Source organism: Oreochromis niloticus, linkage group LG14 (assembly GCF_001858045.2).
Source record: "Oreochromis niloticus isolate F11D_XX linkage group LG14, O_niloticus_UMD_NMBU, whole genome shotgun sequence".
Lineage (NCBI taxonomy): Eukaryota > Metazoa > Chordata > Actinopteri > Cichliformes > Cichlidae > Oreochromis > Oreochromis niloticus.
The window spans coordinates 34,707,737-34,724,409 of record NC_031979.2 but is presented as its reverse complement, the minus strand read 5'-3'; the positions used below and the strand labels follow the sequence as shown (position 1 = coordinate 34,724,409).

Below are 16,673 nucleotides of genomic sequence, written 5' to 3'. Positions count from 1 at the left end.
TGAACTTCTGTACAACGAAACGTTCTGGACAGTTTAAAATTATGGTGCTAATTGGTAACATTGTACTGACATTTTACATAAGAGGCTTAGCCTATCATACTGCATAGTTTCCTCAAAAGCTTAAAATTAGGCCACTGTTGAATATCAAGGCACCCACTATTATTTTTTATCTTAACCTCCCACTAAATAAAGAGGAATGCCTCCAAAGGTTTAGGGATAAAAACTCTGCCTATAGGACCTTACTGAATATTTCTTTAACCCTTCATTTCAGTGACCTCATGAAAAGATATCATTTAATGTTAAATTATTAAGAAAATATATTAGTGATTAAGATATGTCTCACCAATGCGGCTGGTATCGTTAAAGTCTTCCACAGGCTCCATGTGGGGCTTCAGCTCATCGCCATCATAGCCAATATTAATCCACTTGTCTTTCATTATTTGCTAGTCATGAAAGAAAATGAGAGAAAACACAGAAAGCTTAAAATTGCTATGTTTGATTTTTTTAAAAAAACATGACAAATCTGACATTTATATTTTCTTTTTGATATTTTCTGTGTATGCGCCTTGGATTTATTTCACTAAATGTGCAATAAACCTGTCCTCACCTCCAGCGAGCAGCGCTTGGTGGGGTTGAGGACCAGGAAGCGGCGCAGGATTCCCTCGCAGTCCGTTGACATGTAGAAGGGCACGCGATATTTCCCCCTCAAAACACGCTCTCGCAGCTCCTGAACACAACACACATCCGGACACCATTAGTTTAAACTACAGGTGCACAAAGACATAAAAAAAACAATAACACAATTAAATGGAAGTTTATTGTTTTTTCATAATTGTCCATTATGTGATCCTGCAGCTGTAAATGGGCTAAATGTAGAGAGAACTGCGATTAAGAGCTATTTATAATGACTTCAGACAAATTAAAACTAGTTAACATTGTAAATGTAAACTACAAGGTTAATTAGTTTTTTCAAAACTGTTTAAATTTCTCTAATAATCTGGGCTTCAGAGGCACATGACTGTATCTAAATTAATGAACAAAAACATCTCCGTGGTGGATTATTCTCAAAAAATAAAAAATAAATGAAGAGGAAAAAAAAAATCAAACAGATAAGGCTGTAAGCTCTGAGTCACCTCAAGTGACATTTCAATCTGAAAAACCCTGGCCTGATGTCACCCACCTTTAGGTTCTGTCCGTCAAAGGGCAGGGACCCGCTGACAAGCGTGTACAGAATTACCCCCAGGCTCCAGATGTCCACCTCTGGACCGTCATACTTCTTCCCCTGGAAGAGCTCCGGGGCAGCATAGGGCGGGGAGCCACAGAACGTGTCCAGTTTATTACCCGCCATGAACTCATTACTGAAGCCAAAGTCGGCTATTTTGATGTTGGAGTCGGCGTCTAGGAGCAAGTTCTCCGCCTGCAGCAAACATGGTAGACAGCAGAAAACTCTGAATACAGACAAAGTGCATGAACTCTATCATGTATAACTGATTATTATTTTGAATCTATATAAGACACTTTGTGCCTAAATTAAGCTTTGCAGCTTTAAGTAAAATATTTCAGGTAATTCAGTTACCTGTAAATAATGGACACAGACATCTTTAAGAGTTCTTATCTAAAAGGAAGACTTTTAATATTTTGTGCCAAGATACTGGGTAATCACCTTCAAGTCTCTGTGAACAATGTTCTTCTGATGACAGTAGTGCACCGCTGAAACAATCTGAGGCGGCAGAAATACAAAATGAGTTAGTTGTTGTTCTTTCAAATGAATGGCTCCTACACTACGAGCTCAATGCCCACTTTCCAAACTAAATTCATAAATAAATTGATAAATTATTTAAAACTGAAAGTCTAGTTGTGCATCAGGTTTAGGGCTGTGACAAACTCAGACATGCAGGTGAGGCCAGCTGTGGAGTTTCACTGACCTGTCTGAACTTGGCTCTGGCCTCTTTCTCCTTCATTCTGCCATGAGCCACGAGGTAGTCGAACACTTCCCCTTAAAAAACCCAAAGAAAAACATTTGAAATGTATTTAAAGTGGGCGTGGAAGTCGCCAAGTCGTCAGTCGGACTGTTAAAGGCATTGTTCTTATTTAATGAACCACCAATCTACAAAGATTAAGAATGATTAAAAAGAAAATTAGCATTACTTAAATAGTTCTCAGTTTTTTCAACATTCCCAATCTACTATCATTAGACTGCAATAAAATTTGAGGATTATAGTGAGTGGGTTTACAAATGTGCCGAACAACATTTGGTTCAAAATCAGAAGGAGACAAAAATCCCTTTAGGGTTGCATCAGGAGGGGAAAAGATTTGTAAAATTGGACAAATCAAATGTGTCGTTTCCTGCTGTAGTGACTCCTTGAGAAAAAGAGACCAAAAGCAGCATCAGTGTATTTAAAACATCACAAAAGTTTTTTTGTACAAAGTTATTAATTCGAGTTATTAAATTCAGTAATTTTCACACATTGCAGATCCATCCAAAGAGCCCTTTGGCAGGCCAGTTTTGGACCCTGGGCCAACTCCTGTTTTAGAGCATTTATGGCCATATTCAAATAATAAAAACTTAATTGCAGCAATATTATAAATGTTATAAATGTCAGAATTTAAAATCAGCCAGTGCATGTGTATGCAGAGGTGGGTGGGTAAGAGGAAAATAAAATGTGATTGCTATATTTCTAGGGCAAGATACATGAAAAACATAATATAAGCAAAGTACTTGGACACATTATATTCAGGAAACAAAGTATGAAATCCTTTTGTTTGCCTGTCCTCCCTCTAAACATTTAATTTGTTAAACAATGAAGCAGGCTGAGGCTGAGCTGATCTGAGCTGCATGTCGGCTGGTGAGCTGATGCCTCCTTATTAGGCATTGGAAGTAAGAGATCACACAACATACAGAGAGAGCAGCGATGAGAGATTAAGGGATCGCGAAGACAGAAGAAAGAAAAATAAAGACGCTGCAAAAATAGATTAGTGCCTGGGAAACTGCTGAATAATGCCTGAGTGCAAGATGAATAGAAGAACAGCTCCAAAAAAGACGGAGGAGAAAACATTAAAGTAGTAAAGCAAGACCTCACTAATGCAAATGGAGTATATACCCTAAGTTAATTATCTCTTTGGTTGGACTGTACAGTTCAGAAGTAATGAAGCTAATTGGCACAAATCTATACTTGGCAATGCAGATGAGGGAGGTGATGGTGTCACTCACCTCCGCTAGCGTACTCCATGATCAGGTAAAGTGTCTTCTCTGTCTCAATCACCTCAAATAACTGGACTGTAATACACAGAGAAAAAGACGTTAGTGCAAAGGTCATTGTGCAAAGATACATATACAACAAAAAGTTGTGTGAGTTGACTCACCTATGTTTGGATGGTTCAGAGTTTTTCATGATGCGTACCTCTCGAAACACCTGAACAGGAGAGCAAGAAAGACAAATCTCAAATGGATACATGATGCAAAGGTATGTAAAGGATGAAGGTCATTTAAACTGCTGCTTTTGGTCAATCGTGGGATGAAAATAATACCAAAGTAGGAGTTGATTATTTGTGGAAGAACACAAAATAAAATATGGCTTTTATTAATTTTAAATGAACCGTTTAACCCGTCATAGAGACAACACACATTTAATGAGGATACAGAGGAAACTGTCAGAATCGCAGCTATTTTTAATCTGGCTTTTTATAGATTTCACAATAATAAAGTTATAAAAGAAGACAGCAATTAAAACTACATCAAACTGGATGAATTTAATCTACATCTGAATCTCTTTCAAAGTACGACGCTTATTTTGTTTGTAGTTGAATTGAGTTCGGGTCAAGAAAAGGGCAGAAATTCAGGTATATCCATCATTACTCTAATTTATTCTCCAAATGAACAGTTAGTTCATACAGTTCACAGCTGGTGTATATACTGCTCCCATCATTCATCTTATCCCTCCTCACCCACACACACACAGATGCTCATCTTTCTGACCACCTCTAGTCCCCGGGGTCACCCAAGGGAGCGTCCCACTGATGCTAGGCTGACAATAAGGCCTCCTCTCCAGGGTGGCTTTCCCTGAGGACCCTCCCTACCCCCCTCCCAATCCATCACTGAGCTCCAGACTGCTGCCTCATCCTGCCACTCTTATGCAATCACCCTCTCTCTCTCTCTTTTTCCTTCCATCTCATTAAAGTAATGCATTTGACTGTGAACACCATTTAAAAGATTACAGAGAGAAAGTGCCAGGACTCACAGCGAGACATCCCAATGGCGAGTCATACATTTTTTTTAAAAACACATTTCACCACAGAAATGAATCAACATCAGAGAAAACTTCAAACAAACCACCTGCACACTGAACAAATGCAATTAACTCCATTCATCAATCATCAGTTAGGCTTCATTTTGTTATTTGTGACAAAATGAGAGATTCTACCTATGAAGGGGGAATGGGGCTTCACTGACAGGAGTGTTTCAGTGAAGCCAAGAAAACATGATAAACTAAACGGAGGTATAGAAACATATATATGAGTGTTTGTGTCATTTTCCCTCTTCAGAGCGCTGCCGCAAACCTGCCTCATTAAAAATTCTTTGAGAAAAATATTACACATGAGTGAAAAAAGTGAAAGCATGGAAAAAGAACAAAAGACAGAGAGAAAAGCCAGTGAAAAAGAACCAGAATACAAAAACAGGAATGCTCCGATGCCTTCATTCTGGTCGCAGAACCTCAGCTGCCCTGGGAAACACGCTCCTCCCTTATCTCGCCCTCTCACTCTCTGACTTTTCATCGAACAGAAAACCCAATGCCACTCATGTTTTCACGTCATCTTCAGGCTTATAATTCCATCTGTTTCTGCTGGAATCTCTGCATCTTCTCATCTAACAATACATAGTTAAACGAAGGATATTTCAGATGACATACCGACTATTTTCTGCAAATATGAATACACGTATAATTTTAAATTTTGGCTCGCCCTTGGCTTTGCCCTGGACACAGAACGTGAATACTTAAAGCTATTGTATAGACAGCAGGTTGTTTGCAAAGACATTTGAAACAGAAAAACAGCTACTGTGACAAGTCTCCACAGTACCGTCATATTACACACTAAACAATGGGCTTCTACATATAAATCTTTAACAGACATTGGCTTACTTACAAGAAATAAAAAAAAAAAACATTTCCCAATTTAAAACCATTATTTATCCAGTAAATCCTGGGATTAGTCGGTATACATTTATCTACATACGCTGCAGACTCACAGAAATTCAATTTTACAGCAGGCTGGTTTACTAAAAACAAATCATTGAGAGTCTCAAGTATTTAGCCCGTAGTCGGGGTTGTCCCCTTTAGAGGTGGTCCTGAGGGTCATCGACCCACTATCGATCATCTGAGTCTTCACATGAGCCAAGGTGTTAAGCTCTCAAGACTACTTGACCTGGTAGACTGAGAGCCTACACAGACATGTGTTCCAGGAATTTGCTTTTTCACATTGCAATAAAAACCATTCCCCGACGACATTACAGTCACCTGAGGCAGCAGTGCTTTACATGCCTGTACCTGTGGTTGTTTTTAATCAACATGATCGGAGAGATTCCTCGTAGCCAGTGGACCCAGAAGAAAATAAACACTTTGGTTTGCCTACATAAGAAGACGTCCTCTCACAGACCGATTCGCATTAGAGCAGCCAACACAGAAGCTTCCTGTTTGGTGTCGATTGGTCAAAAGTGTGACAAAGAGCTAACAGCCAAGATGCAAGAAGTGGTGCGCTTGCACTGTTAAAACTAATTTAAGAGTTTACGCTTTGACACACAGGAAGAACTGGATATGAATGTCAAACAGAAAGTCAGATATTGAAGGAAAAAACAAGATGCAATGACATTAAACTGAGTTGAAAACAACAGGAAAAGAAGACATAAAACAGAAAGCATTAATATGAATAAAAAGCAATAAAACACCTAATAACACTAAATCATAAACATGTCTGAAATTTCACTTTTTTGGAGTTTTGGATCCTTGGTCACACAGAATAAGTCACCTTAAGATAAAACCAAGGCTGTGACACTAACTGATTGAAAAAGAAACATGACAGACTAATCAAAAGATAATGAAATGCAACTGTTAACTGATTTGTATTAACGACTTGAAGAAACAGCTCTCAGATGTGAACATGTGTGGCAAAGTGCCACGCTGTGTAGGAGAAGCATTCACACATAAGAACCACAGAGGATGTTCTCTGGCTTCTAATGTGTTATTAACACGAGTTTCTCTTCTTCTGTTAAATTTTTTATCTATCCTGTGCTCCTAAAATGGGAAGCTGCATTGTCATAAACACAGACACAGTGGGTCCAGTGGGAGTGTGTGTAATTGAATTAGGTGCACGGTGCATCAGCTGTTCATCTGAGGTTTAAGAAGTATTATCAGTTAAGCCTGTCCTCCCTCACCAGCACACTCATTCACCTCTCTCCTTCTCCTCCATACTCAACTAACCCTCGCTCTCCCACATTTTCTCTCCTTTTTCTTGCCTGCTCGGTCTTTTAAGTGAGAAATCAATCTGTGAGCACTGCTTGCTGAGATGTTGCATATTTAAAGATGTGAATGACATCTGGGAATTGTTTCCAAAATGGGGTATGTGTGAAAGGAGACTTTAGCAGCTGGCCAGGAAACTGTTGAGTCACCAGTATTGATCCATTTAATCCTCAGCTCGTGCTGCTGTAGAGGCAATAATGAAGATTCTTATTGCACTTTAGGTCCATTTTGAAGATTACTAAGAATTAGTGTAATGTTTATAAAGTTTTTTTTTAGATTGTGATTAAATGCATAATTAATTTCAATATTTGTGTGCCTTCCTAAATTCATACTCCCTTTAATCACTTCCTGGTTCTCTCTCACGGTGATGGCTCCGCGTCACAGTTGCCATGCAAACCCAGGTAATAATCCCTGGGCCTGGATCTCCTGCTGCCCAGGGGATTGTGGGAAGTCATGAAATGCCAAACACATGCAAAGACACAGACCGACAGCTACTGCCATATGTGGTCCTTTTATAGCAAAATATTGATTTTGGGTCTAAAATTTTCAGGTTTAGAAAGCGAATTGTTCGCCAAATGCAAATATTTATACGGGAAATTAATCTGCATTCTGAATGCAGCCTTCATTTTCCCTGCCTTCTCCTTGTTTTTCTAAGCAGCTTTATTTTCTTTTTAAATGCATTTCTGTATTTTTTGTTACCCTTTATTTCTCTCTCCTTGCCAGGAAACAGAATTCAGTGTTGCTTTTCTGAGGATTTACACTAAGCAACTTAATGACCCACTGCTGCAGATTTTTACTTGTCTCTTTCTCATAATGTGAGGAGTACTGCACACTTTTGATTCATGTGTCTGGTCTGCCAAGTCTATTAACCTTTGACCAGTTCATCCATGCTGGGTGTCTGTTTTCTCTCCCTAACCATCCAGACAAGTATGCTCTCACAAACACACACAGAGTTAGCGAAGGAGCAGAAAGAAAGCAAACAAGCTGAAATAGAGAAATTAGGTATTGATAGCTGTCCCCTTCAACTATCCACTGCAGGGTATACAGTTTAACACACTAAAGAACTCAAACCACAAAACACACTTCCTCTCATCAGCTGAAGCCAATCACAAGACCAGAGAATCTGAGGGGAAAAAAGGGAAGAGAGTGAAAGACAAAGAGCAGCAGAATGATGTTGACGAATAAACTCTCCACTCCCACGTCAGAGTACTTGCTGTGAATAACCCTCTGTCTGTGAGTGTGTGAACACTCTGAATGAGAGAGCCCCGCTTCTGAGCCCGTGAAACATGGACATCAGTCTGTTGTTGGGAACTATTCGCTCTAAAACTTAGCATGATGCATCGTCTGTGTGTTTATGTGTGTTCTGTTGTGTCCCTGTATGTCATTTGCATAGCTTTACATAACCTGCAGTTCAGCTTAAATTGGCATGTTTACATCTTATTATTTTATACTGAAATCCATTACCGTGAGCTGTCCGCGTGAAATAAACACATTTAAAAACTGCATTTGTGTCACGCCCACAGGCTTTTAGGCACCAGCCCTCTTCAAACAAAAAACACAATTAATGCCATTTTGCCCTTCAGCACGGCACAGTTCGATCAAAGGCGGTCCATGTGCACAAAACACTACAGATCATTTGGTGTTCCTGATGTGTTAGCAACAGTTTGCTGAGATACTGTTGCTGCCGATGTATTAAAAAGACACTTTAGCCTGCTAGCTTAAGGGGAACTTCTTTTTCTCATGTCCAGCTTCATATTTGTATTTTCTGATTGCACTAGAGAAGCTTTGCATGATTCACAGTTCAAAATAATCATTCTTCATCTTGTACTGGATCTTGGTGCAGCTCCTCAGTTCAGAACAAGGTGTTTTAGTTTCTTCCCCTTTAAGGCCAAGCTCTTGTAACCACTTTCATTTCTGATTAGCTGCCCCTCGTATACAAAATGTTTGGTCATTATACGAGATGAAGTTGGGTTTTTTGCATTAAAGGTTGAGAAAACAGCTGATGTGTGTGGACTCAGAAGCAGCAGCATAATTTCAGATCTGGATAACTAAACATGTCTATAAACAATCTCAACTTTGGACCTGATAAAGTGATTTGCTAGAGACATTTTAAATCCAGTTTGTCCAGTCAAACATCTGAGAAAAAGCCTGAAGCTAATGAAGCACTTCAGCATGCGTGGCTGCTTGTGTAGCACGGTTTAAAGCAAACACTTGCTTTGGAGCAGTCTAATAAGCTGCACTGCTAAAGGGTTTTGCCTCTTTTGCTTATTGCCAGGGAACATTTGCATACATGTTTGACCTTGCGTATCATTGATCCTGAAGGAAAAGCTCCCACTAAATGAACACCTCCCAGTCCCCCCATTCACTTAATGCACGGCAGTAATCGGAGCTCTCAGGGCTGTTGATAAGAGAAGATGAATCATTAATGAAGAGAAGCTGGAGTTAAATTCTGGCCTTTTACTGCTTGGTGTTTGACCCAGATCACAGGAATCCTGGCTCAGCTCTAATAAAAACAGAGACATATAGTTTTATAGATGTTGTCTAAACCAGACACAGCAAGCGGAGGGAGAGCGCTTGCGACAAAACCTTCTGCTTTTGGTCTGCCCGCCCTCTTGTGCCTTTATTGTCTAATTATTCCCATCACAGACCGGCACAATAACAACAATGCATACAGCAGCAACAATATGATTATGCGCAGACACCCACACAGGGACAATATGCAGCGTAGCAATCCAGATAATGGCATTACACATGCACACAAAGGCAGAGCAGAGTGTGTTTTGGACAGTGGCTTTATCTGCTTGTTATAACCCATGTAGTCTTATACAAACACCGTCTGTTGTCTTCAGTTGCGCTCTGTATCTTGTCTTTCTTAGGGTCCCTGCTCCTGCTCCAGTGCCCCAAAGCCACCCCCACCTCCCCATCCCTACATGACGGCCTCTTTTGTTTGCCTGTCTGGAATTTAGCTCCTGGCTGAAGGGGCCTGGGCAAGGGACAAAACATACTTCACAGCATTAGATAGTGGCCCAAACAGTTATTTTACTTTTTGCACACTCACAAAGTTGAGCTGCTGCCCACAAAATTCTCCTGTTCTTAAAGTAACACCAATCTTTTTTGTGGGGCCCTGCATAGTCTGGGTGATTATCCAACGACACACACCACAGGGGAAACAAGGACAATAACATTTGATCCTGTATGTTGCTATTAGATCCCAAAGATATGAACACAAACACAAGACTGTTTGGAGTCCACTGCCAAAAACTCACAAGGAGATTCATCTAAAAATCATTGGAAGACCTTCTTCTTTTCCTGCCAATGTGCAGTTTTAAATGTGTGTAAATGTTCTGCTACACTCAGTCTGGCATCATGATTTCCACCTCATTATACGATCTCTTCTAAGACCATAAACACCTAGAAGTTTGAACTAAAACAAACTGTTTACAGAGGGTGCAGCTTTGTAATTTGGAAAAGCTCTGCAGAGAAGCAACACTGGCAGAGATCTGCACTCTGCTGAAGGCCACAGCCTGCGGGTACAACAACAGAAGATAATACCCGGATTTATAATATTAACAATAACCACACACTTTATTTATACAGCACTTTTCTTAAGAAAGGTACAAAATGCTCCACAGAGAGTAACTGAAAATAAATTAAAATCATCTAAAATAGTAAGAAGATGTCCTGGGATATAATGTTTTAGGACGCAGTGTTTAAATGTTTTTTGTCTAACTGCACATTAATATATCAATGTCAGTTCAGGTAGTTGGACAGATATGCATCTGATTTTGATGAAATCTGAAGCTGTTCCTTTAATCCCTTTATTTATCACGCCTGCATCAGTCATGTGGTTGATCTGTTGTGTGTCAGCTGCAAGTGAAGGTGGAAATTTGGCAGTTCTCTAGAAGCAGGATACGCTTTTTAAAGTCTCATTACATGACAGTGCCGGTGTCGCTGTAGTTTTAAACAAGTGTACTGTAGAGCTACAGATGGCAGAGAGTACAGCTGTGATTACAGTAGAGCTACTACTGCAACACACCGCCCGGGGAGAAAGGCAGAGAAAGTGGGACGCAGTGTTACAGTAAAGCGAACAAAATAAAGAGATGACGAAGAGGAGAAAAAAGAGAAAATGGAGCAGCGGGGAGAAGAGAGAGGTAAGTGGGGCATAAAGCTACAGTTGACAAAACATAGATTGAGGCACCGCAGCGTGAGCTGCGAGGAAGACCGAGATGAAGCGAAGAGCTTCGTGGAGAGAATGAAAGAGTTGGAAGAAGCCGGTGCGCGTTTCTATTTCAACTCAACTGTGAAGACGACAACTTTTGAATATTAATGCCGTGAAAATTAAAATGCAAATTATGTGCTTTTCCACTAGGTACACTAAAGCAAATCAATCAATCTTCCATGAAAGACAAAAGACTGATTAATATTGACAAATATTCTTCACTCTGAGCTACAGCTGTGTTTACTTCTTATTTTCCTTTAAAGGATGACATATTGGTGAAGGTTCTGACATGTTCTAGTTTCACAAGGACATTCACCAAACTTAAACCATGTCAACTGATGAACCACATTATTTAGCTGGTAAAATGTATTTTTATCCATAAAAATAATGAAAAACATTATTTACAGAGTTCCTGTTTTATGTGTCACTCCATGGAAAATCAATCAGGCCCTCCCAACATGACATCTTCAGAATCAGTAAAACCACTTCAAGTTAGAATCTAAGGCCAAAATCATAACATCAATATCATGAACATATCATAGTTTCGATTTAATGCACCAATTTAATGACGTAGAGTAACAGAAACCCTGGCACCCTGAATGTTTGATCCGTCTTCATGGGTAAGATCCTACCACCAGATGTGATACCTGGCTGATCAAAACAAATTACAGCACATAAAAGGTCTTCTTTTAAACCAACATTTTGATACTTGTGGATATTTGATGTATTTAGGAAGTTCTGAGCAGTGAAGATTGTTGAAAAGTACCAAAGAACCAAAGGTTCTTCCCCTGTGGTTATGAACACCTGTAAACGTTAACAGTAAAATTTTATATTTGCTAACAACACAACTGTCCAACCCAAACAAAGTTCAGCTTGTTACTAATTTATCATAAGCTGGAGCTTTATATTATATAAACATAACATTGAAATTGATTTAGGATGAAATTCAACACTTTTTCAGCCCACACAGAAAGTGATAACTGGAGAAAGCAACAGGCAGTGAGTGAGTGAGGGGAAAAGTGGCAGACAGACACAGACAAAGAGATGCAGAGAGACAGTGTCACCTGGCAGCATGCATAGTGTCCTACACCAACTACAATAATGCTGACAGGACAGGACGTAATGGGCAGCCCCTGCCCCGATACAGCTGCGCTATGCAGCACTACACCACTACCAGGCTGCAGAATACACACACACACACACACACACACACACACAGCTCTGAACCACGCCTTATAAAACCAGGATCTGAGATTCAACACATGAAGAGCAGATTAACGGTGTGATTAAGTCGGCGTATCACCACCGGAACCGAAGGCAATTTCTGTTCTAAGAAAGCCCGGCCATTCTCATGACTGCTGTTCAGCAAAAGCACTGTGTTCCCAGCAGACACACACAACACACAAATTCATCCCCCAGATTCACACAGTGTTTTTCGCTGCATTGAGGAATTATTTGTGGCCCCTGAAAAAAAGGTTTTAGTCAGAGGCAAAACGAAAACCACCAGCAGTCTAATAAAATTATTTATCTTTCACCAAATACAAATAATGTACATTTTTGAAAAACAAAAAAGAAAATTCACCAATTATTGTTAAGAAATTGGTGAATTTTACAGAGTAATTGCCTTTAATTACTGATAGGAGGACTTGGATTGGGATACCAACTAACTTTTCTTACAAACATGTATGTTTTCATTTTGCTGACAAGCGGAGAAGCAGCATCATCAATCAGTCATCCTGGCCAGTATCTAGGCCAAGTGGACCAATAGTCATGGACAACCATACGTCACCAATAACACAACTTTGTGTTATCAGTTGAGCCAAACCTAGCCTGGACTAGTTACCTAACCAGCTGAGAATTCATCAATAGGCCAGTTTGAATGTGTGTATGTGGTGCAGTATTGATCCAGATGAGGTGAGAGAGTGTGCTTTTTGTTGTGAAGTGCATGATAAAGTAAAGTCATAATTGAACAAGGACAAAGGTTGGTCAGCAGGGTTGAGGCTGTACAAAGAAATCCCTTGTTAAACTCTGGGAACGGTTCTTACAGCTCTGAGTCCATCACACAAATACGCAAGGTTAAACCCGCAAATGACAAAATGAAGAGCCAGAAAAACCTGCTGGGAAATAAAAGCTTGTGGTACAGCTCTGCTTTTTTAGTCTATTAAAATGATTTCCTACTTCAGATGTCTGAAGGTGAAGAAATAAGTAGCACATTTCTTTAACCAACTAACATTTCCGGAACAAGACAAACAAAAACTAGCAGCATTTTTTACAACCCATAGTATTTTTTTTATAGTATTCATTGTATTTTTTAAATTACAGGCGTTTAATTAAGCCATTTTCAGACATTAAATGGTGAAGCTGCATGTGAGACCAGAGCCTTTCAGCTTCATACTACTAAGTCCACGTGATGTCTGATTGATTGTCTGGTGAATTCACAGCCAGTGGTCCCAAAATAACCCACACCTAAATCAAACTGTTTCCATTAGTGAGAAAACATCTAATGTTAACTATCTGCTGGCTAAATGTGGGAAAGCAAAGCTGATTCAGCTGCCACTGTCTGGAGTTCACGTGTGAAAACCGCATATTAGTACTACATGCAACCCATAACCGAACCAATGTCTAAACCACAGTCTAGCTTCGACATTCGCATAGGCAGTAAAAAAATATGGACGCAGCCTCTGGGTCTGAAAAAATAGCCAATGCTTAAGTGTTTCAAATCTGCATTTTGTTTTTTTAAAGTGACCAACAGGGGGCGATTGATGTGGTTGCACAAACACTTGCAGTCATATAGAAATCTATGGAAAAACAGCCCTGGGCTCCTCTGCTCTCTGACCTTGGTAAACAATCTCCTGATGATTTATGGGCTCAGTCACGAATTTCAGGTTTTATTGAATAAAACATGAAGCTAATTTTGTAAATTAAGGTCATTACTGGAGTCAGAAAGGAGGAATATTTCTGTATGCTGATTGGTTAGTCAACGGTGAAAGTTCACACTTCATTAACTACTGGGTGACATCACAGCAGCTACCCAGTCAAGCTTTAGATATTATGACAATGGAGGTATGATACTATGGTCCAGTGAATAATGATTAACTTTACTGCTCAACTATCTAAGAGGTTCACCTTAAATTACAGGATGCGGGGGGGAAAAGAACAAAATCAAATAAAATCATACACTCAGTGAAGACATTAATATTTCAGTGCTGCATTATTAAACACCATCATAGCTGAATGAGAAAATACCGCAACTTTCACTGCTTGAAAACAGAACACAGCCCTGAGGCAGTGGTCGATTCTGTTTCATTAGATCGCGCTCAATTAACACATGCACCGCACACAAAATCACAAATAGATGCAAGCAGTCTGAGCTGAGACAGGAAAGGGTTTAATCTCATTAAGGACACAAATGCAACGCATGTAGTTAATACATAACCCTAAATGTCACCACGGAAGCATACAGTGACGTACGTTACTCCAAGTCTTTGTCCGGCTTTGTTCTGGAGGACTGAGTGGAGATGTGACGGATGCATTACAATGACACAAAGCAAAAGTCATTGCTTTGCCGGCTTCTTTGAATGAATATACTATACCGAGTTCACAAAAGATATAAATAACCCATAAAACTGGACAGGCAAGCATTTTATCAAGCAGCACTGCAAGAGCTGAAGATGGAGAGACGAATCTTCCCTGCAACCACTGACAAAGCCAACGCAGATGCCTCAGTGCTTAAATCCTCCCTGAACTGTTGCTTTTGTGTTTTTTTCACATTTTAACCGCATAACAACAAAAAGGTAAAAGGTCAGATGACTACAGCACACAAAGCTCAACTGAGGGTTTTAATCTAAGGCAACACAAATAAGCACACAGAGGATGACATAGGTTAAAAAGAAAAGAAATCCTACACTCTTAGTACATGAATTAAATCTAGAGCTCAGTTCAACGTTAAGTGGCCAGCTCATTAAACTGATACACACCGGCTGATCCAGTAACATGTCACTCACCTTCTGAAGGCTGGTTGGGTTCAGTTGTGTTTTATCGATGATCTTTATTGCAACCTGGGAGAAAAAAAAGACAGAAAAATAAACAAACAAAAACAAAATAAATGCAGAGAATTTATCACACTTGCCCAACAAAAATGGGCTTATTTAACGCCAGCATAGCTCACTGGTTGAGCTGGTGACCGCATACCACACGGCTGAAATGTAGTGGTTTGAGTCCGATCTGTGGCCCTTTGCTTTTCCTGTCTAATTTCCACTGGTTTTATTTTTTTAATCAATTAATTTGCTGGTTTTTTTGAATTGTATTTATTATCAGCTACTTCAGTGTCCATATTGAACAAGACAGTCTGACACTTGATGGCTACCGAAAAATATGCTTAGATGATGAGTTTACTCCAGCTTCCGGACTAAATAAACCCTGAACTAAAATAATCTGAAGAATCTTTAGCATTGGGGAATACTGCAGCAAGCACAACACAATCCAATAGTCTTAAATGAGAAAATACACGTGACTCAAAACAGACTGTAATGAGGCCAAAGAGATCAGACTACACCATGTTTTACAACACAGAAAAGACACAGAAGCTAAAATTTACTAAATGAAGCAAGAGGTTTAACAGCAGTACTACTTTAAACCACCATATATGTCTTCTGCTTTATGTGGGTGGAAACAGCAGCTATCACATGATTAAGCCAGTGGCAGACACACAAAGTTTCTTGAGCCCTGAGTTATCAACTGAGTTAATGTAGGTCAAGGGTTTTATGGGAAGAAAGACTACAGTGTATTTAAACACATGGACGTACACCCACACACACACACACACACACACACACACACACACACACACACACACACAAACACTGTCTTTCTTCAAAAGGTTTAAAGGCCTTGACTGCGCTACAAGGATCTGCAGTATTTACTTCTGCTCCAACCCCTAAACTCTTTTCTTTTAGCCTCATATGAGCCGCTGTGCACGACTGCCCTTCAGCATAATTATTATCAGGATTTTTTTTTTGCTTTCTGTGCATTGTTTTTTTCTCCTTCTTGTTTCTTTGAACTCACCTCTCTGCCGGTCAATATGTGTCGCGCCAGTTTAACCTTGGCGAAGTTGCCTTTGCCGATGGTTTTGAGCAGTCGGTAGTTTCCGATGTGTGGCTGTTCATCTGAACACAAGGCGATGGAGTTACGACATCTGGCACCAAGTGAGCGGCTTGACCAGCCCGTGCCCTTCTCTGAGCGGCTGGCCGACAGGGAGGTATGCTGAAGAAAGAGAGAGATAAATACATAAACTACTGTGACTGACACCATTCCTTCTTAATGAACAACACACAGCTTTTTTAGGAAAGAAAGGCAATTTAGTTTAGTGGAATCTTAAGAACTATATCCGATGTGAAATCTTAGATATGATACTTTGGAGGACAGAAATCTATGCAGAAAAATGTTTATTATGCTCTTGTAAATAAAAGCCTCATAAAAAGAAAAAAATCTTTCTGAAAATAATATTCTATCACTGACAGATTTTTTTGGACTTTGACTAAAACTGAGTGGCTACCAAAAATTCCCCAGTACACAAGAAACCATGTCTAAACTGTGTAAAAATGTACCTGACGAAAATCACATAATACCAGCATGAAAGCTATTTGTCCTTAAAACGAGCAAATACTCTCTAACTATGAGAGAAAACAAATTTTGCTTGAAAGCAGATTCACACTCACAGTTCGTTAAATAAAAACAACATTAGAGCTGAAATGGTTAAAAAAACAACAACACATTTTTCAAGCAAAACACAATTTAGTTGTGCAGCTCTCCCTTGAAAATAAATGATAGTAGATGGAATATACCTATTAAAAATTCAATAGATATAAAATTTAAGTATTTTTTCACGTTTAATTGGCTAAATAATTATTTACGAGGAAATTTAACTAGTTGCAGACCGAACA

The 16,673-nt window shown here is 39.5% G+C and overlaps 1 protein-coding gene across 1 annotated transcript in view; it reads right to left on the bottom strand.

The window, feature by feature from the left end:
- mark4b (MAP/microtubule affinity-regulating kinase 4b) overlaps positions 1 to 16,673 on the bottom strand; it is a 55,212-nt gene that overhangs the window by 16,748 nt on the left and 21,791 nt on the right. The window contains 10 exon segments of the mRNA XM_025898062.1: positions 344 to 443; positions 608 to 727; positions 1,181 to 1,417; positions 1,664 to 1,720; positions 1,926 to 1,996; positions 3,212 to 3,277; positions 3,364 to 3,382; positions 3,384 to 3,413; positions 14,736 to 14,789; positions 15,796 to 15,993. Coding sequence (XP_025753847.1) covers positions 344 to 443; positions 608 to 727; positions 1,181 to 1,417; positions 1,664 to 1,720; positions 1,926 to 1,996; positions 3,212 to 3,277; positions 3,364 to 3,382; positions 3,384 to 3,413; positions 14,736 to 14,789; positions 15,796 to 15,993 — 952 coding nt within the window.